Source organism: Sylvia atricapilla, chromosome 1 (genome assembly GCF_009819655.1).
Source record: "Sylvia atricapilla isolate bSylAtr1 chromosome 1, bSylAtr1.pri, whole genome shotgun sequence".
NCBI classification, from domain to species: Eukaryota; Metazoa; Chordata; class Aves; order Passeriformes; family Sylviidae; genus Sylvia; species Sylvia atricapilla.
The window spans coordinates 151,998,860-152,022,625 of NC_089140.1; the positions used below are offsets into that span (position 1 = coordinate 151,998,860).

The 23,766-nt window shown below is 50.1% G+C and overlaps 1 protein-coding gene across 1 annotated transcript in view; it reads right to left on the minus strand.

Annotated features, from left to right (window-relative positions):
• Positions 1-18,054, minus strand: part of ZC3H3 (zinc finger CCCH-type containing 3) — a 126,716-nt gene extending 108,662 nt beyond the window's left edge. The window contains exons 1-3 of the mRNA XM_066336986.1: positions 17,976-18,054; positions 14,471-15,785; positions 12,685-12,878 (exon numbers count right to left, since the gene is read on the minus strand). Of these exons, the coding sequence (XP_066193083.1) occupies positions 12,685-12,878; positions 14,471-15,785; positions 17,976-18,021 (1,555 nt within the window). The 5' untranslated portion in view covers positions 18,022-18,054. The remainder of the gene's footprint in view (positions 1-12,684; positions 12,879-14,470; positions 15,786-17,975) is intronic.
• Between the last annotated feature and the right edge of the window lie 5,712 nt (positions 18,055-23,766).

A 23,766-nucleotide genomic window follows, 5' to 3' on the forward strand; every position in this document is an offset into this window, starting at 1 on the left:
CTTCCCTGGATATGCTCCAAACCCTCAATGTCTTTCTGGTTATGAGGGGCCAGAACTGATCCCAGAATTCCAGAACTGATCCCGGTTCACCTCAGAGCCCATGACATGAGACAATATAAAACAAGCTCCTGCTTCCATTAAAAAGCCCAGGGAAACCCCAGCCTGGAGATTTCCAGCCTGGCAGCAGCAGCAGAGCTTTCCCATTTCCATTTCACTCTGGAATTTTTCACTACGTTTCGCTGCTGGGCTTGATGCTGTTCCCACAGCATCTGTGTGGGAATTAAGGAGGTTCCATTCAGGAATGTCTCTAAGTCGAGACACTAAACAGCCCTGGAGCAGGGCACAGTGTTCCCTCAGGGAATGACAGCAATGCTGGGAGCACCCAGGAGAGGAGCTGAGGATTCCCTGTGCTAAGCCAAGGCACGTGAGAGCTGGGCTGGAGCAGGGAGAGGGAGCAGGGATCCCACTAGGCAGGGAGAGAGTGGGGAGAAAAAGGCAAATAAAGGAAAAAAATCCAGGTACAGGATCCTGGGGTTTAAGTTATTGATGAATCCAAGGGGCTGGAATGTCTTGGATGTGTCCAGAAAGTGAGGGAAGCAAACAAAGCCAAGGAATTGCTCCGGGGGCTGGAGACAGGCTGGGAGAAAAGGGAAGACTCTGGGGAGACCTTGGAGCCCCTTCCAGTGCCTAAAGGGCCTCCAAGAGAGCTGGAAAGGGACTTAGGATAAAGGATAGAACCCCAGGACAAAGGCAATGGCTTCCCACCGCCATAGGGCAGCATTAGATGGGACATTGGAAGAAATCCTTCCCTAGGAGGGTGGTAATGCCCTGGTACAGGATTCCCAGAGAAGCTGTGGCTGCCTCATCCCTGGAAGTGTCCAAGGCCAGGTTGGAGCAACTCCAGATCCTGGGGCTGTGTCCACTCCCAGCCCATTTGCCACAGGGATGCTCCAGCCCTGAAGGGAGGCAGGAATAACTCCCCACGTAAACACAGCCTCCTTTTGGGATTACTCCGGCAGCGGAGCGGCAGTTGGGAATCACAAGCACTGGCACCTGTTTATCTCGAGGGGCCAGGCAGGGCTTGGGAAGAGATAAACAAGGATATCAAGTTTAGGACGCTTTTCCACAAAGCTGCTTCCCCCACGTTGTGTTCCAGGCCATGGAATGTCTGTCACCCACGCCCCACAAGGAGGGTGGTGACAGTGGGAGAGTCGCTGGGGCTGGGCATCCCCCTGCTCCGAGGGCTGGAATTGTTCAGGAGCAGGGATCACTTTACCAGCATTGTATGTCCTGCTTTTCCTAAACCCCTTCGGCTCCCTCGACAAGTGTTTGCTCACTTCATGCCCTGTCCTCACCTGTCCTTTGTAGGCCCCATCTTCACAGACCCCAAAAAACTGGGGAGAGGATGGATGCTCTTCAAAATCCAATCAAGCAGATGGTTCCCAAGCTCTGGAAAGGAACTGCAAAGTCGATTTTATCGCTGCCAGGTCTGCCCAGGTCGATCTGCCCTGGTGGATTTTATCACTGATTCCTCCATGTCCAGAGGCAGCAGGAAGGGGCAGGATCCCTGCAGGCTCGTGATCATGAAATCATGGAATGGTTTTGATTGGAAAAGACCTTAAAGATCATCCAGTTCCAATTCCCTGCCAAGGGCAGGGACACCTATCCCAGGTTGCTCGAATTCCCATCCAACTTCGCCTTGGACATTTCCAGGGATGAGGCAGCCACAGCTCCTCTGGGAATTCCATCCCAGCCCCTCACCACCCACACAGGGAAAAATTTCTTCCCAATATCTCATCTAACCCCACCCTCTGGCAGTAGGACGCCATTCCCTGTGTCCTGTCACTCCACCTCTCATACTCCCAAGGTAATTCCAACATCCACTGGAATAATCTATTTGTATCCATCTTGAACTGGGGTGGCCCAAAGCAGCCACTGGTTACCAGCACGGACCCACCAGTGCCACAAAGAGGGTCAAAGCCAGCTGGAATACTGTGATTCCTAAGCCAAATTTCAGGGCTCTGGGTTTACTGGGATCTGAAATCTTTCGGAAACTCTCTGGAAAGAGATGAAGAAATTGATGAGAAGGTCTGTCCAATTCCAGCAATACAAGGAAGGCAATCTTTTTCTAACAAAGGGAATCATGGAATAGTTTGGGCTGGAAAGGATCTTAAAGTCCATCCAGTTCCACCTCCATGCCATGGGCACGGACACCTTCCACCACCCCACGTTGCTACATGCCAAATCCAACCTAGCCTTGGACACTTCCAGGGATCCAGGGGCAGCCACAGCTTCTCTGGGAATTCCACTCCAGCTCCTCACCACCCTCCCAGGAAAGGATTCCTTCCCAATACTCCATCTAACCCTGCCCTTCTTCAGCTTATCTACATTTATCCATTTCTTTAGGGCATTTCATCCTTCAAATATTCCCACTCTGGACTCAACTTCCCCTGGATGTCAGGAAGGTCTCCAAAACCACTGACTTCAACCCACAATTTGTGGAGCAATATTTCCTTGATAAATCATTATTTAGACTCTTCATATTTAGGAAAGCGACTTCATTAACCCCACGGAAGGGAGGGTTAAAATTAAGAAAGAAATAAAAATCCAGCTGCCATATTGAAAGTCCATTAAGCCAGGAAAGGACCCAACTTTGGTGTTTCTAAACATCAATTATTCCGGAATAATTAATTAGCAGAGCTCTAACAATACATAAAATCACTCGCCTCTGACTCTTCTGATAATTTATGCAAGATTAAAGTATCGCTGTGGTTGCCTTTTCTGGTGCCTAATTCAGCATTTTCTTTTTTCCTTATGGAAGCAAGACTCCAGATTTAACTGCTCTAATGCCCTTTTACAGTGTTTGCTGTAGTAAAGTCTAACAGCCACTCCAGCAGGCGAGCCGGGAAATGATGGATCACGGAAGCTCAGGGAAAGGGGAGCACCGTAAAATGCCCCAGTTAATGTGGAGAGAGCAGAGTAAATCTTGTTTTAAAAACAGAGCGGGATCTCTGATGGACTCGTTTCACCCCATCAAATTCCCTTTTGATTTGCTTCCTGATAAGGGAGGGCTCCACTCCTGGATTCCTGATAACAGGGAAAGCATTTGGAAGTCATCGCTGCTAAATTAAGGTCACCAATCACTGCAAACATCTCAACCCAGCCAGGAGTGAACATTATTTGGGTGGCAGGTTGGGCTCCTCTTTAAAAGGGAAGAATTCCCTGCTTTTTTTAATCCCAAAAAGAGCATTTGACACTGATCCATCTGAGCTCTGGGATTTGAGCAACTTTCCCACCCCGAAGTGGATAAAGAATGGATTGAGAGCAGCCCCCAAGGAGAAGGACTTTGGGGTGTTGGTGGATGAAAAACAGAATTTGCCCCATCCATGTGTGCTTATATCCCAGAAATCCCCCATATCCTGGGCTCATCCCACAGCATGGGCAGGAGGAAAATGGGAATTCTGCCCTTCAGCCCCACTCAGGTGAGACCCCACCTGAAATTCTGCATCCAGCTCTAATATCCAACATCAGGAGGATGCGGAGCTGCTGAAGCAGGTCCAGAGGAGGCCACGGAGATACTCCAAGGGATGGAGCCCCCCTGCTCTGGAGCCAGGCTGGGAGAGCTGGGAATGTCCAGCCTGGAGAAAAGAAGGATCCAGGGAGACCTCAGAGCCCTTTCCAGTGCCTAAAGGGGCTTCAGGAGAATTGCAGAGGGAACTGGGACAAGGGATAGAGGGACAGGGCATAGGGAATGGCTTCCCACTGCCAGAGGGAAGAGTTAGATGGGATATTGGGAAGGAATTCTTCCCTCGGAGTGTGGTGAGGGGCTGGGATGGAATTCCCAGAGGAGCTGTGGCTGCCCCTGAATCCCTGGAAATGTCCAAGGCCACGCTGGACAGGGCTTGGAGCAGCCTGGGATAGAGGAAGATGTCCCTGCCCATGGCAGGGGATTGGAACTGGATGATATACAAGATCCTTCCCAAACCATTCCATGATTCCACGGAAAAAAAAACAAAGTTTGATGGCACATCCCACCCACTCACCCTTCCCTGGGCTCTCTCTGCCCCATCCAAGGACAAGATGTCCCAGGACATTTGCCGGTGCCGTGAGGAACAACACGGAGTTTCCCATCGCAACCAGCAATGGAGTTTACAGCCCACACTAAATCTCCAAGAATTCCCGTGCCCTTTTCCAATGGAGAGCCCCTGAGGGCAGCTTAAGGGCCGGTAACACGTGGGATCAGCTTCGGAGGCGATCCCATCCACACATCCACACAAAATCCCCACTTGACACCGCTCCAAACAACCCAAAATAGAAACAGCGCCCTGAAAACCGCACGCGTGGGGATTATCCAGAGGCACAGAAGAGGAGGAAACGTTCCTTGAACTCAAATTTCCTGAGGGATGACAGCAAAATTCCCGTTGACAAGCAAAGTCGAGGCATTTCCCCATCCCTCAGGCTGAAGCAGAAACTCCGGCAAAGCTGCTGGAACAGCAGAGTTTTGTAGGACTCGGGAGATGCTGCCGAGTCCACAAATCCCTTATTCCAGGTGCACTCTGGCATCTGTTCCATATTCCAAGGGGTTTTTACTCGTTTCCAGTGCTTTGTGGAGCACGCTGAGCGATCCAGCAAGTCCTGGAATGAACGGCTTAACTCGGCTCAGCAGCCAGGGAGAGGAATTTCCCGACGACGCTTCCGAGTTATTACAGGGAAAATCAAATGGGAAGATTTCCACGAGAAAATTTTTTTTTAAAAAAAGGGTGTAAACGGGGATTTGGGAAAGAACTGGAAGCAGAAAGCAGAACCGAGAAACCTACACAGGTTTTACGGGGAATTGAGCATCTGCCAGGGCGGGATTTTGGGAATCCTGACAGAGCAGTGGAGGATACTCCGATCATCCACGCCGGCATCAGTAATTCCAACTGTGACCGTGCTGGGAATACCATCAGACAGTTTATTAAGTGGGAGAAAATAGCAAAAGGAAGTAAAAAAAACACAACCAGCCAGGGAAAAGGGACTCATTGTCACTTTTCAGGTTAAGGGGGATTTTTAAAGTGCCTTAAACCTCCACTTTTATTTTCCTTATTTTATTTAGGAGTCAAAGGAAAGACAAGCAGAGGGATAAAAGGGATCAGCACTGAAATTCCACCCAATTCCAGGCAGCAGGTCCAAAACTGGTTTAAAAGCTTCATTTTTTGTTGGATTAGGAGACTCCTAATGGTTCCTTCCAAACCAAAGCATTCCACGGACAAATAAATATCTATTTCCAAGATAAAGATCTGTTTCCAAGAGCACGGACTGACAGGATAAGGGGGATTTGCTTCAAACTGAGAGTAGGTTCAGATGGGATATTGGGTAGAAATTCTTCCCAGTGAGGGTGGCGAGGTCCTGGTTGCCCAGAGAATTTGTGGATGCTCCATCCCTGGAAATACTTAAGGCCAGGAAAGCCCCAGGAGGCCAAAAGAGGAGTTCAGGACCTACTGCTCTGTTTCCCTTTTATCTTCTCTCGGGTTTTTTTTTTCCCCCTGTCTATTTTAGCTCCGCACCGTGCCGTCCCTGAAAGGTTTGGAGTCTTACACAAAGCCCCCCACAGACTCAGAAATATCAAGGGTCAGAGCCAATGGAAGGATCTCATCCATACACAAAGCCAAGTATTTTTCCTATTAGTGTATAAATAGACTATTCCCCAAAGAGCTGCTGGCTACCAATGCAATTTCCCAATCCAGCAGAGCTGGAGCTGCACAGGAGAGGCTCTAAAAGAGGGACTGAGGTAAAAATATTGAGGCAAAACTACCTAAAATAGGGATTGGGAGGTGACTTTCATTCAAACACGGAATGGTTTAGGTGAGAAGGGACCTTCAAGGTTCATCTCCTTCCACCCCCTTGCCATGGACCAGGCTGCTCCAAGTCCCATCCAACCTGGCCTGGAATACTTCCAGGGATGTGGCTTCCACGAGAAATTGAGTGTGCAGGTCAAATTCCTCAGGGAAAGAGACAGGGAAAGGAATTGTCACCTCCAGGATCCCCATTTCCCTCTAGGTGTTCCCTCTGTCGCAGCCACCGATTTCCCCGAGCCCAAATCCAAAGTCTACACGGGAACACTTCCTTGAGCGAGGCCCAACCCCTCGCTCCCAGCAGGCTGTTATTTTTAAAAGAGGGCTCTGCAAAGAGAATTCCCAATCCTGGCTCCACGCCTGCAGCTCCTCTTGCAGGCTCGGGACGAGTCACCTGGAAATGCCAAGTCAAGGCGGAAACCCAAAACCGTTACTTACGACCACTGACGTAACCGGGGCCGGCAAAGAGCCAAGAATGTGAACTTTTCCCAATTCCTGAAGGAGTGAGGAGCCACCTCGCCAGCCACGCTCCACCCCTGGCTCCCAAGGACAAGCCAGAGGGAAGAGACAGCTGGCAATGGAATGATTTCTGGGCAAGGTCAAACCTAGGTGGGACAGAGGAACGACGGAGAGCGGCGACCTTGGAAAGGTTTTGCATCAGCTGGAAGGAACTCGGGAAAACGGGAGTAATGATGGAGAGAAGAAAAAGATGGGATGAACTCCGAGGAGTTCTGTGCGTGATCCAAGGGCTTCCCTGAGGGAAGGGATCAAGAGCTTAACTCGGCCGTAACGCGATCGGAGGCGTCGCCTCGAAGAGCACCAAAAACCTCGCGCAACTCAGAAGAAAAATAAAATAAACACAAAATAAAACACAAAACAAGGAAAAAACCTCCGAAATTCCCTCAGTTGCTCTCCTGCCGGGAATCAACCCACTGGAAACATCAAGAAAAAAATGGGAGAGGGCATAAAATCCATGGCTGAGATTTTCAGAGCTGCCAGAGGGATCCAAACACCCGGTGTCAATAAAATTATCAGCAGCTGAGCATTTGGATGCCACTCATAACTTGCTCCTCACCATTTACACCCCCTTTACTCGCCTGAGCAATGCAAAGCAGCTCCTGCTACTTTTGCCTCCAGCGTTTTTCCAAGTAAACACTCCTTGCCCATCCCGACCCCCTCACATTACATCCTGTGTGGTGAGGAGGAGAGAAATTAGGGTTTAGGGAATTTTTTTTTGAGGGTGATTCTGGGAGTAAAGAGTTGGAGAAGCTTCTGCAGATGCAGAGTGAAGCGAGTTTTCTGAATTGTACAGAATTTCTCCTCAGGAAGATGGGAAAACAAGACAGGAAAAGCAGGGAGCTGATAACACAGACCACTGGCTTATCTCAGTTCGGAGCAGGAGAATGGGAAAGATAAGCAGGGAAGGAATATTTTCAAGGGAAGCAACACAAAACCTGGCTGGATGTAACGGATCCAACAAGGATGTGCTCCCAAATCACTCCTCCTCTGGCCCTGGAGTAGCACAGCCACAGATGGGGAATAACAACAATTCCCCATCTACTTAAGTTGAAAGAGGGAAGGTTTAGTAGGATATTGGGAAGGAATTCTTCCCTGGGAGGGTAGTGAGGAACTGGAACAGAATTCCCAGAGAAGCTGTGGCTGCCCCTGGATCCCTGAAAGTGCCCAAAGCAAGGCTGGACAGGGCTTAGAGCAACATGGGATAGTGGAGGGTATCCCTGCCCACGGCACAGGGGTGGAATTGGATCACCTTTAAGGTCCCCTCCAGCCCAAACCATTCTGGGATCTAAATTCCAGGATGAACCACCCACCTCACCTAGGAAAAAAAGTCCAAAAAGCTCCTTAGAAGTTCCTTTAATACCCAGATCTGGAGGTCACAGCAGGAAAAGGGAGACAGGCTTTGAACTCGGGACACAGCAAAATAAGTTGATCCTTGAGGCCCCCTCCCAACCCAAACCATTCCATGATTCCAAGTTCACCTCAAGCAGGACATCACCAGTCTCCCACTGAACCATCCAACCTGACAAGCACCGAATTATTTAAGGAACAAACACGACATAAATAAGGAAAAGTCCCCGGAGAATCTCCCTCCTGCTTTCTCCATCTCCTGCTTCCAGCCAGCTGTGACCGTGCCGAAGCAATCCCGGAGCAGTCCTGCCTGGAAGGGGACATTACAGAGGGGGAAAAGACACGGAGGAGCCTCTTTGTAATATTCCACGATCCCCCCGGGCGAGGCGCAGAGCCGGCGCTGCTGAACGCTGCACTTTTGGATTCAATTAAAGTGATTATCTGTTGTGCCAAATAAATTGTGTCCAGCATCTATCCTGCAGGATTTTACACCTCCAGCCTCATTATTCCCTAACTGTTTCCTCCTGTTTATGCTCTCTCCAATTAAATTGCTGATAATATGAGCCAAAATAAAAAACGAGCGCACCTTGTCCGGAGAAAATTGATTCCCTTTTTTTCCTGCACCGGGCGATTGCCAGGTTTTATATACTCTGTTCCTGGCGATCATTAGTAATTCAATTTTCTTTTTATTAGCCCCCTTATCTGCTGAGCAATATAGTGGCAGAGCTGACCTCTTTCGCACGGGTAAATGTTTAAAATCTTTTCCCTGATTAATTTTGCCAGTTAAGGAAAAGAGGAGAAATGATCCGGCTCTTTGCCATCACAATGAATAAAGCTTAATGTTGATTGTGATGGAATTTCTAATGCCAAGGAAATTGATTGAACGCAGCAATTACCCCGCAATAGGAACTCCAGGGAAATGGGATGGTTTTCTCCCCGGCCGTAGCCTTTTGGTTATTTAAAACAATCCAATTTGCAAGGATAATTATATATTAGTGTTTTATCTGCCACCGGGAATGAACATGGGAATTTTGATACTGGCCCGGCATTAGCAGGTTATTGCTGCAAATTACTCCAGATCTGCTTTCTTTCACATAAAGACGAAATTAGGCCATCAATAACCAGAAAAAGGTGGACTGAGGAGATGGGAGAGGCACGAGTGCCCTCTGCAGGGCTATGCACACTTCCCAAAATCCCCAATTCTCCTGGAAAAATCCCCGATTCTCCTGCAAAAATCCCAATTTTCCTACATGTGCCACACAGACAACATTCCCATTCTCCTCATCTATACATTAGCCACATCTCTGATGTTAAAATGAATTAGAAAAAAATCAATAAATCTTACTTTGCAGCACTTATTCCTAGTTTTTTTTTTTCCCAAGGAAAAAGTCCTGGGAATGAGAAATGACAGCTTGGATATCCAAGCAGGATGAGCCAAGGAATTTTGAGGAAAAGTTCCCAACTACCAGAACTCACTTGTCTGACATCAAAAAATAGGTTGGGAATGAGTCTCATCCTGCAAGAAATCCCAGATAAAGACAGGAAAAAGCTGTTGGAAAAGCGTGGGATTCCCATATCCTCTGGCATGGGACTTTCAGGACGGGAAAAGCAGGAATATCCTGCTGTTATCACATCTGGATCAGTCAAACCTTAGTTAGAAGTTGGCGTTATCCCTCAAAACTGGTGAGAAAAGATGCCATCTCTGAACTTTTGGGAATATTCCATCTTCAGTTTGGAGAAGGCAGATAAAGGATTCCCAAGGTGACGGGACAGGACATGGACAAAAAGCTCATTTGGCATTTAGACTGGCTGGGAGAGCTGGGAGTGTCCAGCCTGGAAAACTCCCTGGAAGGACCCAAGGAGAGCTTGGAGCCACTTCCAGTGCCTAAAGGGGCTCCAGGAGAGCTGGAGAGGGACTTGAGACAAGGATCTGAAGTGCCAGGACACAGGGAATGGCTTCCCACTGCCAGAGGGCAGGGATAGATAGGATTTGGGAAGGAATTCCTCCCTATGAGATCGGGAAAGGGCTGGAACAGAATTCTCAGAGAAGCTGTGGCTGCCCCTGGATCCCTGGAAGCGTCCAAGGCCAGGCTGGACAAAGCTTGGAGCAACCTGGGATAGTGGCAAGTGTCCCTGCCCATGGCAGAGGGTCAGAATTCCAAGATCTCCAAGGTCCCTTCCCACCCAAACCATTCCTTGGTTTTATCCAACACAGTGGCACCCAAAACCCTGATGATCCTTGTTGGTGCTCCAGCTTTTCCCTGGATAAGGAGAGAAACAATCACCACCTTTTATCCTTCTTCCATCACATCCCTGAGGATCCCAGAGGTGAGAGAGGCAGCCTGACCAGGAGCTTCCTCCCTCCTCCACCATCCCATTGGAAAAACTTCCATTTGGGACACACTTCAATATCTGAGTCATTATTAAACTTTCCACTGAATCAAGTATTTTGGAATTAACTCATAGCTGCCGGTGGATCTCTCATGGAACAGCCCAAATAATCCCAAGAAAATTCCTACCAATCTGCCACTTTCCATTGGCTCTCTGATCCCTAAATAAAAGAAATTCCCACGGAGGGAAGTGTCTCCAGACAGAGCATTGGGAAACACCAATCCCAACTCAAAACTCGGCAATGGCTGGAAGAGCTCCCTACTATTGAGACCAAACAGATCCATTTGGGTCCAAGAAGGGATTTGGAAAGTCAGGAGACAATCCAGGACTTGGGAAAAGCAGGAGCAATGTCTTTGTACAGATCCCAAAATCCTGTGGAACGGGACAAACAGGAATCCAGCCCGGCTGCATCACCACAGGCCCCACATCCGTGGGGATGGAAGGGACTGATCCAGCTTTTCCAGCCACGTTGCCATGCAGGAATTTGGGAACATTCCTTCCCTCTCTTTCCCTCCAGCGTGACCCCAGAAATGGATCCACCTCCCTGCTCCATTCCTGCCCAGCTCTGCTCCCAGGGTATCCCAGTAAACCCATTTACTTCCCTCACACCCCGTCCATGGAGAAATGGAAAAGACCGGAAATTCCACCACTTTGTGGTGATTAATATCCACAATACTTTGCCGGAATTAATATCCACACTTTGCCCCAAAAGAAACTAAAATAACCTTCCAAAATCCTCTTGGATAACCTGGGAAGCAGGCACAGAATCCACAGGGCTTCACTTATTCCCAGCTCCTTGTGGAACCAGAAGACATCCTTAATTATACATTGAGAGGGAACACGGGGAATGTGGGATTTGTCCCAATCCCTGTGAGCATCCAGGATCTCCCACACTTGGGAATATCCCTGCCCCATCCAACACCAAATAATTTTTTCCTACTAAACATGGGAGAAAAAAAAAAAAAAAAAAACCAACACAGGAGTCCTGGAGCACATGGATGAATAGCCCTGGAACAATTCCACAGCTCTTAAAACCCAGGGGTTTAAGAATATTCCAACACATGAAGCTGCAAATCCTCTGCCTGGGATTGAAGCTCTCCATGAAAAACCTTGAAGTACAAAAGGATTCAAATCCAGGAAGTCAATTTTAATCAAAGGGAGCAAATCCAAAGTTCACAGAGGGAATTTCAAGGCAATCCGGGCTCTTCCTGAATTTCTCTGCAAAGGAGAAGGTGCCACACAGAGAAGCATCTGCCAGGAAAGGTTGGATAATTGAATCCACTTTTGGAGGGGGGAATGAACTCCCTGCTCTCCCAAGGGCACTTCCAGACCTACTCCCTTTTTTTGCTTCCATTCTCCAACCTTTATTTGCCAACTTCCCAAAGCCTGGAGTTAAACCACATTCCTGCTCTATTTTCTCATTCCTATCCAGTTAAAATCTAGATTTCAGTATGGGAACATTCCCTTCAATCAAGGAATTGGGATTCCTAACAAGCTGATACCCCTGGAATTATCACTGCCTCAATTCCCTCTGAAGTTAAATGCTGTAGCAATCCCAAATTGCTCCGTGTATCCAGAGTCATCTGCCTTTTTATGGAATCATGGAACGGTGTGGGTTGGAAGAACTCACAATAATGGAATTCCAGCCCCTGCCATGGACAGGGACACCTTCCACTATCCCAGGTTGCTCCAAGCCCCATTCCACCTGACCATAGTCACTTCCAGTGATCCAGGAACAGCCACAGCTTCTCTGGAAATCCCATTCCAGGGCCTCTCCACCCTCGCAGGGAAGAATTCCTTCCCAATTTCCCATCTAATGCTGCCTTCTGGCAGTGGGAAGTCATTCCCCCTTGTCCTGGCACTCCAGCTCCTTGTCCAAAATCCCTCATCCAGGAAAACTCAGTAACAACTCAATGAAGCTGTTTGAACACCAAATAATCCCAAAATATAACTGGAGACAAATCCCAGTTACATCTGAACCGAATCCCTCTCCCAGCTCCAACAATTCCCACACGGAATTTCGTGGGGCCACAGGGAAAATGTGCCTCATATCCACCTGAAACAACTGAATCCCATGTGGGGGAATTTCTATCCATAAAAACATCCCTAGGGAACAGAAGAACCTGACTTGGAGCGATCAACGCTCCAACAACATTCCAGGCACTTGGAAGTGCCACTCTGAGCTCCAAGTTCTGCTCCAAGGCAGCAGGACATGGATGCAAATTCCCTGTTCCCAAACATGATGGATTCAGTATTCCACTAATTACCAGTGTTTTTAAGCAAATTAGACCTAAAACTGGATACAGTACTGGGATACAACTGAAAGATTCCTGTATTCCTGCCTCTGCCAACCTCTTCCTTCCTGGAAAACCTTCCTGAAAACCCAGGGAAAGCCCAGGAAAAGCAGGAAACAGTATCTTTGTTTTGTTTGGTGGACACCAAAAGACAACAAGGATATGGAGTCAAACTTCTCCTCAGTGTTTGCTCGAGGAACAACAACGCTTCCAGGAGGATTCACCAACGCACTCCCAAATCCAAGAGCCCTTGGGATCACTCCATGGAGTCAGTGATCCCTTGGAATGCCTGTTCCTACCTTCCTTGGTGGCCACCTGTGCCCTGGTCGCCGGCATCCGGCAGAGCCGGTGCTTGGAGATCTGCACCAGGCCCCGGGGCGAGGAACGTTTCGCCGTCACCGAAGGTTTTCCCCGCACGGAATTCCGCCTCCGGAGGTGGAACCGGCTCTTCAGAGCCGTGGTGGGGGAGATGCTCTTCTTATCCGTGGGGGAGCTGGGAAAAAGGAATGTCACACGGTTAGGAGGGAGCAGGGAAGGGACTCAAAATGCTCCTGTGTCCTTCTCCAAGAGGAGTCAAATCACACCAGGATTTTCCTCTGGATGAGGGGGAGGAGAAGCTCTCAACGGAAAAATTCCAAGGAAACAGGCAAATGTGAGGAATTCCTGGGCAAGGAACAGATGGAGAATTAGGTGTTTGACAGCCAGACTTACTCATTGCCTTCTGCTCGACAGATGTGAGGGATTGAATCACGCAATCATGGAATGGTTTGGGTTGGAAAAGACCTCTGAGATCGACAAGTCCAAGCATTTCCCAGCAGTGCCAAGGCCACCACTGACCATGTCCCCAAGTTCCACATCCACAGAGATCTAAAATCCCTCCAGGGATGGGGATTCCCAACGCCTGACCACCCTTTATGGGAAGGAGTTTTCCCAGAATCCAAACTAAACCTCCCCTGGAGCAGTTTGAGGCTGTTTCCTCACACCCTGTCCCTCATTCCCTGGGAGATCCTGATCCCTCCTGGCTTCACCCTCCTGTCAGGGAATTTAGGGAGCCAGAAGATGCCCCCTGAGCCTCCTTTTCTCCAGGCTGAGCTCTCCCAGCTCCCTCAGCTGTTCCTGGTGCTCCAGACCCTTCTCCAGCTCCTTTCCCAACTCCGGACATGCTCCAGATCCTCAACATCCTCCCCCCAGGATTTGAGAAGACTCAGCAAGGAAGAGGATCCCTTCTCTGGTTCTGCTGGAATTTACCAAGGTGTGGGAGGTCTCCCTGAGCTGCCAAAAAATCCCAAACATCCCCAGCTTCTCCAGGCTGCTCCAGAGTGATTTTCCCAGCACAACCCACCCACTGATAGGTTTCCAGGCAAAGCAGGAGGGCAAGACAAGGATGGAAAACTGCTGGGAAGCACTGAAGGGACCTGGGAAACAGAAGCAGGAATCAACACATCAATTACGAGAACTTGAAATTAAATCAAGGAAAATTCAGCTTCCTTGGCTGAGCGAGGAAGTGTCGGTGACCACAGGGATTCACGGGATCCAGCTCTGGATCACCTAACATCAGGAGGACATGGAACTGCTTGAGCAAATCCAGAGGAGACCCTCTGTTCTGGAGACAAGCTGGGAGAGCTGGGAATGTCCAGCCTGGACAACGGAAGGATACAGGGAGACCTCAGAGCCCCTTCCAGTGCCTCAAGGGGCTTCAGGAGAGCTGGAGAAAGAACTGGGACAAGGGATGGAGGGACAGGACACAGGGAATGGCGTCCCACTGCCAGAGGGCAGGGATAGATTGGTAAGAAATTCCTCCCTGTGAGGGTGGTGAGGGGCAGGGATGGAATTCCCAGAGAATCTGCGGCTACCCCATCCCTGGAAGTCCAAGGCCAGGTTGGATGGGGCTTGGAGCAACCTGGGATTGTGGAAGGTGTCCCTGTTCATAGCAGGGGTGTGGAATTCCATGGTTTTTAAGGTCTTCTAACCCAAACCATCCCATGACTCCATAAATCCTCCAGCACACGACAACCCTCACTGGAATCTCTCGCACAGCCACTTGACATGAAATCCACGGACCCAAAATCCAAACCAACAACTCACCCCACATTCCCTTTCCTCCTGATGATTTTTGTCCGACTCTTCACTTTGTAACTGGACAGTGCAGCCTCTCCAAAGGATTTCATCCCACCGGGAACAACGGATGCTGTGCTCGGAGCCGGTGGGACAGAGGTGGTTCGAGGGACATTTGGAGCTGGAGGCTTTTTCTGGTCCTCAGATCTCCACTGGAATGCTGACTTGGAAGTGGAAGGCAAGGGCTGCAAGCTGGAGGCTTTCCACTTATATTTACTGGGAGAAACCCCCAGCTTGGACTGCAATCCCAATTTCTTTACCTTCGCTCCCAAATCCGCCTTGGGGGAGATTTTAGCACCTTTGTCCACTCCCGCAATGCCCTTCTTGGAATTTTCAGCTCGAGGGCTGGCCCACCTCTTCACAATCCGAGGGTTTTTCCCAGGGTTTGCCACCCAGGTGTAGTTGGTTTTCCTGAATTTCTGAGATTTGCTGGAGATGGACGCTGAGGCAGCTTTTTGGGGAGCGGGAGCTTTGGGAATTACGGGAAATCTGCTCTTCACTGGAGTCACCCCAGTCTGAGCAGGTCGAGAGAGCATCTCAGCATTCCCAAAGAGCTTGGGATGTAGGGAAGCATCCTGGACTTCCTGACCAGTCGGCTGCCCTGGAGAGGGTGGCTCTGCCTTGATCCGTGCCGAGTGCTGGGCTGGCTCCTGACCTGGCAATTCCAAAGGTATTTGTGGCTCCGACTTCAGCGCCACGGCACTTTCACTGGTGCTTCCAGAGCAGCTGGAAAAGGAGCTCCCAGCTCCGCTTCCAGGCAGGCACACAGTCCTTGATGTGGAACTGAAGGAAATGGATAGGGAAGGTCTACTCTCTTCCTTCTGGAGAAGACACTTCTGGCTGTTTCCATCCCCCGAAGGAGCCACCGTCGCTTCCCGCCCGGAAAACTCTCCGTAAGGATTCACATTTTCCTGGCCAGCCCTTTGTGGCACCTGGATATCCACAACGATGTTCCCATCCGTGGTGAAGTCCACGTGTCTCTCCGGGGACGATTCCGGTGGCTCAGGGATCTGGCTGCCCCCATGGCTCCCAAAATCCTGGGAAATGCTGGAAGCACTCCCGAGGTCATTCCCCGGTCCCAGCAGCCGATTGTCCAGGGAGTATTTTTTCCTCCAGGTATGAGTCTGGCGTGGGTGGAAATTCCTGGGAGCCTGCTGGGGATACCTGGTGGAAAAAGCCCCTCTCCTGGTGTAGCTGGGCTGGTGGGGGTTGCTCCACCTGGGAGGAGCCGATGGAGCTGGGCGTGGGACGTTGCCATGCATGTTCCTGTGGCTGTTGATGAGACCTGTGGAGGAGAAAACAGAGCATTGAATCCCTGGGAATCTGAGAGCAACACACAACGCTGCTTCTCCTTGTGCTGGAATTACATCGTCACTCGGGTTTTGGGCGAGGCGGGGTGGAAGGAAAAGTCGTGGAATCACAGCATCCAGGAATGGTTTGGGTTGGAAGGGACCTTCAAGAACATCTGGTTCCAATCCCCTGCCATATCCCTGGATTCCACAGGTTGCTCCAAGAACCGCCCAATTTGGCCTTTGGACACTTCCAGGGATCCCGGGGCAGCCACAGCTCCTCTGGGAATTCCATTCCAGGGCCTCCCCACCCTCCCAGGGAAGAATTTCTTTCCAATATCCCATCTGTCCCTGCCCTCTGGCAGTGAGAAGCCATTCCCCATGTCCTGGCAGATCCTGATCCCATCTGACTCCACTCTCCTGTCACAGAATTTTAGGGACCCAGAAGGTTCCCTCTGAGCCTCTTTTCCTCCAGGATGAGCCCCTAAGCTGCTCCCGGTGCTCCAAACCCTTCTTCCCAATTTCCCTTCCTTGCTTCCCTTCAAAGCAGCAAAGACACTCCGAGGCTTTGCTGTTGTGTCCCTCTGGAAGCCACCACCTTCTTCCTGGTGCTCTGATCCACCAACATCCCTGTTAATTCGGGAATTCCTGTCTTTGTCCAGCCTCAGTGTTTAAAAAAACCTTTCCCATGAGTGATTCCCGAAGGAATTTGGAGCCTGGTACTTCAGGCAGAGTTTTTCCTTCACCGGGGTCACGGAGCCACCGAGAGAGCTGCATCAGCACATTCCTCATGGAAAAGCAAGCACTGTTTTCCTCCCTCTCATCATTCCTCCACACAGGAGCTCCTAGAGAGGCAAATCCCAAGTCCTCAGCAGACGTTCTGGCCTCACTAACAAGGAAAATTTACTTTGAAAGACAAAAATAAGAGAGATTTGGTGCTAAAATAAGTTCTTGTGCTTTCCAGAGCTTGGGAAGGGCACATGGATACACATCCCACCTCTGTGCTCCCAACCCAGAGCTGTGGGACAGAGGAGAAATCCCTTCCCAAAGCCAGGAGAGTCTCAGATCCTGCCGAGAGCAGCACTGGGGGAATTTCCTGGAGATCCCAAAAGCCCCTAGTGCTCCATGGGCTCTGTTCATTCCTTGCCTTGGCCTGCTCAGCTTTCCTGGGTCTTCTCCCTTTCCACCTTTTCCCAGCACTCCCTGGATCACTCCCTTCATCTCCCAGATTCTCTGAGTCCTCTCCTCTCCCTTTTCCTTCATTCTCCCAGCATTTTGGGAACTTCTCCATCCCCATCCCACTCACACTCCTCCCCAATATCTCGCTAAAATCCAACATCCCTTCCACAGCTCGTCTTTCCCCCACCAACTCCCCAGGTCCGGGCACAACCTGTCACTGTCCCACCACGGATCCCCAAAATTCCCTTAAAACACCGCGCCACCTCTCAAAATGCCCAAATTTCCTCTTATCCAGGTCCTCTCACATTCCTCCCAGCTCTCCTCGTAGCAGCTGCTCCCTGTTTTCGTGGTCTCTTTTCCTCGTCCCCCCTCCCTTTCTTCCCCGTTCTCCTCGGTGTCCTCTCGTTTCCCGGTGTTCCCGCAGATCCCTTCACACCCTGGAGCACTCGGATCTCCCGGCACAGCCTCCCCCATTCCCCAGATCCCCCTGATTCCCGCACCCTGGAGCACTCGGATCTCCCGGCACAGCCTCCCCCATTCCCGGATCCCTCTATCCCCGCACCCTGGAGCACTCGGATCTCCCGGCACAGCCTCCCCCATTCCCCAGATCCCCCCGATCCCCGCACCCTGGAGCACTCGGATCTCCCGGCACAGCCTCCCCCATTCCCGGATCCCCCCGATCCCCGCACCCTGGAGCACTCGGATCTCCCGGCACAGCCTCCCCCATTCCCCAGATCCCCCTGATCCCCGCACCCTGGAGCACTCGGATCTCCCCGCACAGCCTCCCCCATTCCCCAGATCCCCCTGATTCCCGCACCCTGGAGCACTCGGATCTCCCGGCACAGCCTCCCCCATTCCCCAGATCCCCCTGATTCCCGCACCCTGGAGCACTCGGATCTCCCGGCACAGCCTCCCCCATTCCCGGATCCCCCCGATCCCCGCACCCTGGAGCACTCGGATCTCCCGGCACAGCCTCCCCCATTCCCGGATCCCCCTGATTCCCGCACCCTGGAGCACTCGGATCTCCCGGCACAGCCGCTCCCGTTCCTCCATTCCTGCAGCGCTCCGGCACGGCCAAGCGCCGCCGTGACGTCATCAATCCGCGCCGCCGCCCCAACGGAACCACGTGAGCGCCCCTGAACGGTCACGTGACGCCCGCGGCTGTTGCCGGGCAACGGGGACGGGACGGCGCGGCCTAAACCGAGCCCGGGGCTGGGCCTGGGATTGGGCCTAACCCAGCCCGGCCTGGCTGTGCCCGGCCTCTGTCCCCTGCCTGGGATAGCCCGGCTGTCTCCTGTTCCCATCTCAGCCTGGTCCAACTGTCACCAGCCTCTGTTCCTTCCAATTGTCACCAGTCCCTATCCCCTGTTCCCATCTGAGTCTGGACCAACTCTCCCTAGGCCATGTCCTCAGCCTGGGCCACCATGGCTCTTCTCTGTCCCCAGCCCTTGTCCCCAGCCTCTGTTCCACAACCTCATTCAGCCATCTCCTGTCCCCATCCCAACCTGGTCCAGCTGTCCTCATTTGTCCTGTCCCCATCCCAGCCTGGCCCAGTTGTTCCCATTTCTCCTGTCCCCATCCCAACCTGGTCCAGCTGTCCTCATTTCTCCTGTCCCCATCCCTGCCTGGTCCAGCTGTCCTCATCTCCCAGCGATCAGATGGCTGCAGCATTTCTCCAGGGGCTATTGGTCAAAAAAAGGTTCTTCCACACAGTGTGCAAGAGCCTGATCTACAAACTGAGGCAAAATATTTGAATTATTTACAGTTCTGCACAGAAAAGGGGAGCCGGTTTTTCCTTCTCCTGGCCTTGGTTGTTTCTCCACCTCTCCCTGGTCCATTGGTTCCATGTTCCCCTGAGTTGAGGTTTGGGTGATATTTTATCCCAAGTTTCTTCTTGCCTCCTTTCTCCACATGTGCAGTTCCCAAGGCTCACTAAGGCTGCAATTACTGAGATGTGTGAAACACAATTTATCTACTTGGAAACTGGAAATCTTGGAGCCAGGCTGGGAGAGCTGAGAATGTCCAGCCTGGAAAAGAGAAAGCTCAAGAGAGACTTCAGAGCCTCTTCCAGTGCCTAAAGGGGCTCCAGGAGAGATAGAGAAGGACTTTGGGGCGAGGGATGAAGGGACAGGACACAAGGAGTGGCTTCAAACTGCAAGACGGCAGGGTTAGATGGGATATTGGGGAAAAAAAAATTTCCCTGGGAGAGTAGTGAGGCCCTGGAATGGAATTCCCAAAGAAGCTGTGGCTGCCCCATCCCTGGAAGTGTCCATGGCCAGGTTGGAGAGGGCTTGGAGAAACCTGGTGTAGTGGAAGGTGTCCCTGCCCATGGCAGGGATTGGAATGGGATGATCTCCAAGGTTTCTTCCAATGAAAACCATCCCAGAATTCTGGAATCTCCTGTATCAAGATAAACCTGGTCCAGTTGTCCCCAGCCCAGCCTGGACTGGCTGTCCCCATTCCCTGACTCCTGTCCTCTTTCCAGCCTTATCCAACTCTCCCACCTGTCCCCTCTCCCATCACCAGTGTCTTCCCACAGCCAGGCATGAGGGGGAGATTTTCCTGGTGATCCAAAGGACAAACCTCCAGCAAGGAAATGTTAATTCCACCCATGAGCCTCGTGATTCCTTATTTCCCACACTTTGGCTGTCATTTTTTAAAATGTTTCAGTCCCAAAGCTTCAAATTTACTTGTGGAAGTGAAGAAAATCCTTAAGGAGCTTGTTTTCCAAATAATTTCGTTCTTCCCTGAGGGAATAAACCCCATAAACAAAGAGCAGTGGAGCCTCAAGTCTGCAAAGGAGATAAAACTCCGGCCTAAAATTATTCAAGGAACAAAAAGCAAAGCCAAGGAGCTGGAACAACACAACACCAGGATGGAACCTTTGGAAAAGCAACCCATTATCCACCTCAAATCCTTTAAAGCAGATGCTGTCCCTTGGGATATCTCACTTCCCAATGCAGCCAGGGAGTTCTGCCTGTCCCAGGTCTGATCAAATCACATCTCTGGGATGAGCCCACGATTTCCCTGCTTGAAAAGGGAGATTTAGTAAATTATTTATGGTGTTTTGTGGCATTTTAAAGTGGAATATGGAAAGAACCAGCTTGTTGGGATAAACTAGTTTGGGAGAAAAGGCTTCAAAATACAAAGAATTTAGGGAGTCTGACCACAAAACTGCTAAAAAACACCCCAAATCCTGTTTTTTTTTCCAAGTCTTGCACACATGGGAACAGGCTGGGAACCAGGCAGGCAGGAATGACAGATCTCCTCCCTTTGGACAGCCTCAGATCAGTTTCAATCGATCCCAAATCCCACCCAGAGTTTCATAATGGCTTTAAACTGACAGGAATTGGCACTTGTGCCAAAAAAAATCCTCCTCCACTCCCAGCTGCTCCTTCCCCCCCTTGTGCTGGCACAGGGAATTGAGTGCTTTGCATAAATGAGCTCGGAACGAGCTGCTCTGAATTGAAATTAATTCAGCACACGTGGAGGAAAAGTTCATTTTTAACCCAGGGAAGCCGTGGATCTACCACTCCCACAAAATCCAACCTCGGGAAAAGGCAAACTCAAAGCTGTTTTACCAATTTACACCAAAATTTGTAAGGAGAAAATGCAAAGTTTGGAGGATCTTGGACCACTTGGGGTCATCTTTGGATGTTTTCCATTGGGAGAGCTTTGAGATGGGGGTATCCAGAGGAGAAGAAACAGCATTTTAAGCATGAACTGGATCTTCTCCAGGCAATAGAGAGGAGCATCCTGCCTTGGGACAAGCAGCTGGCAGAAATCTTCCCTGGGATTTGTGCAGAGGGCAAAGGAGAGATAAGGATTTTAAAATATTAAAATAAACCTTTTTTTTTTTTTTTTTTTTTTTTTCCCTGGCTTTCCAGCCCATTCCTGTCACAAGCAACATATCCAAAAAGAATTCATGGCACTTTTAATTCACAGCATTAAGTTTCTATGACACTTTGAAAGTCTAATTTAATTATTTAAAATAGTGGGGAAAAAAAAAAAAAAAAGCTTTGGGGTGTGAGTAAACATCCCAGAGAAGGGAACACATGGAAGGGGAATTAAATTGTCTCCTTCAGCCCAAAAATAAATCCTATCAGTGTCCTAAAACATTATCCCAGTGCAGATCCAGTGATAAGTGTGCCAGAGGATCCCTGGATCCTGAAACACCCAGTACTGCCAGGGATCCATTTGCAGGGACATCATGGAATATTTTGGATTGGAAGGGACCTTCAAAGGCATGGAATTCCATCCCCCACCTGGGCAGGGACACTTTCCACTATCCCAAGCTGCTCCAAGCCCTTTCCAACCTGGCCTGGAGCAATTCCAAGGATGAGGCAGTCACAGATTCTCTGGAATGTCTTTGCAAGTCTCATTTGGATCACTGTGTCAAGATTTCAGGGAGATGCCTTAAATAAAGTGTCAGAAAAAGGGGAGAGAATCCAGGAAGAAATGGAAAATTAAAAGAGTGAAGGTTTAAAGCATCACCTGTGTAGTCTCAAGGTCAGTGGTTGTTCCCTGCATCCTTTTCCTGAAGGATTGGGAAGAAAAGAGTCTGCAGGTGAGTGACCCATTCCCTCCTGTACTGGCACCGTCCATGGCATGGACTCGTGGGATGTGATCTGGCTGCAGAACTTCTTCTCCTTCTCCTTCTCCTTCTCCTTCTCCTTCTCCTTCTCCTTCTCCTTCTCCTTCTCCTTCTCCTTCTCCTTCTCCTTCTCCTTCATCCTCCCTTTCCTTCTCCTTTTCTTTGTCTCTTTCTCCTTCTCCTTCTCCTTCTCCTTCTCCTTCTCCTTCTCCTTCTCCTTCTCCTTCTCCTTCTCCTTCATCCTCCTTTTCCTTCTCCTTTTCTTTGTCTCTTTCTCCTTTTCCCTCTTCTTCTTCTCAACATTTCCAGGGATGGGGCACCCACAGTTTCCCTGAGCAGCCTCATCCAGCATCTCACCATCTTCCTAGTGAACAATTTCTTCTTTATCTCCAATCTAAACCTCTCCCCTTTCTTTTTAAAAGAGGTTGGGAGAGGTTCCCATCATCCCTCGTCCTGTCACTACAGCCCCTACCAAAAACCTTCCTCCCATTCCTGCAGAAATCCACAGACACAGCTCCAAGAGGAACTCAATTATTTACCACTGAAGAAATTCGCTTCTTCTCTGAAAAGTTTTTTCCTATTTTAACTCAAATGGAGGAAAAAAAGTGCTTCCCAAAGGGAAACAAACTCTCAAATCACATTTTGCTGATAACAGCAAGACTCCAGAGCAAGGCTCAAGGGAAGGAGATGTCTCCTGGGTTAGATGGAAAACAAAGAGGAAAATGTCAGGAACATGAGAAGAAATGGCTACAGGATCCTAAAGGAAAAGCTGCTGTGATTTATCAAAAGGGTGCTGGTTTTCTGTTGTGGTGTCTGGTTTTTGGGAATGTTTCTTGCCTCTGGTGGCGCTGCCAGGGCAGGAGCTACACACAGAGCTGAATCCATGTTTGGGAAAGGGAGAAACCAGAGGGATGATCTCTGTGCTTCCACATCACTGTCATTCCCAGTAGGAATTATTTTCCAAGGTGTTCCAAGTGGAGACAGAGAGCAAATCCTCTTCTTTCTCCTCTGTGTTCACCTACTGAATTCAGGATGGTTCATTTGGCAATTCCATGGACGCAGAAGGACCAACCAAAGATCCCAAACCTGAGCTACAAATCAATTAATCCAAAAACATCCTAAATCCTCTGCTCTGTGGGAATGGGATCGGGGGACTGTGAAACCCCATGGCAAAATAGGTTTCCTTTACTGAGCTAGGAGGTGACCACAGGGACTGACAGGACCCAGCTCTGGGATCCCCAACAGCAGAAGGATGTGGAGCTGCTGGAGCAATTCCAGAGGAGGCCACAGAGATGCTCCAAGGGATGGAGCCAGGCTGGGAGAGCTGGGAATGTCCAGCCTGGAGAAGGGAAGGCTCCAGGGAGACCTCAGAGCCCCTTCCAGTGCCTCAAGGGGCTCCAGGAGAGCTGGAGAGGGACTTAGGATAAGGGATGGAGGGACAGGACACAGGGAATGGCTTCCCACTGCCAGAGGACAGGGACAGATGGGATATTGTAAAGGAATTCTTCCCTGTGAGGGTGGTGAGGGGCAGGGATGGAATTCCCAGATAAGCTGTGGCTGCCCCATCCCTAAAAGTGTCCAAGGTTGGGAGCTCTTGCTCCAACAAGAGCTTGGAGCAACCTGGGATAGTGGAAGGTGTCCCTGCCCATGGCAGGGGGTGAAACTGGATTAAATTGAAGGTCCCTTCCAACCCAAACCATTCCATGATTCTGATATGTCTCCACCATATCCTGGCAATGGAAACATTGCTTTTCCCTTACCAATTCCAAGACATAGAATCAATCCACAAGGAAAACCATGGCAGAATTCCCAAAAATATTTGTTAATGTGAAAACATCCATATTGATCCAACTTCAGCTGTGAAGAGGAGAGGACTTTGCTTCCCAGCCGCTTGGGCCTTGGACTTTTCCCTGCCTGGAAACGTTGAGAAAGAAATCCATACGCTGCCAAATGTAAATATTTGGATTGGGAATCTGGTTTGGATGTTCAGCATTGTCCAGCAGAGCTCTTCCAGGAGCATGTGGCCATCCAGGGATCTGGTCTTATCCCAGTTTAATGCAGTGACACCACCAGCTGCCATTGCAAAATTCCCTCCTTGGAGGACCTGCCTCTCTGGTGCTCCTTGCAAAAACCATTTTCAAATCCTTTTTGGTTTCAGGAAACAGCACCAAAGAGAGGAGAAACAAACTGCTCCTGACAATCTG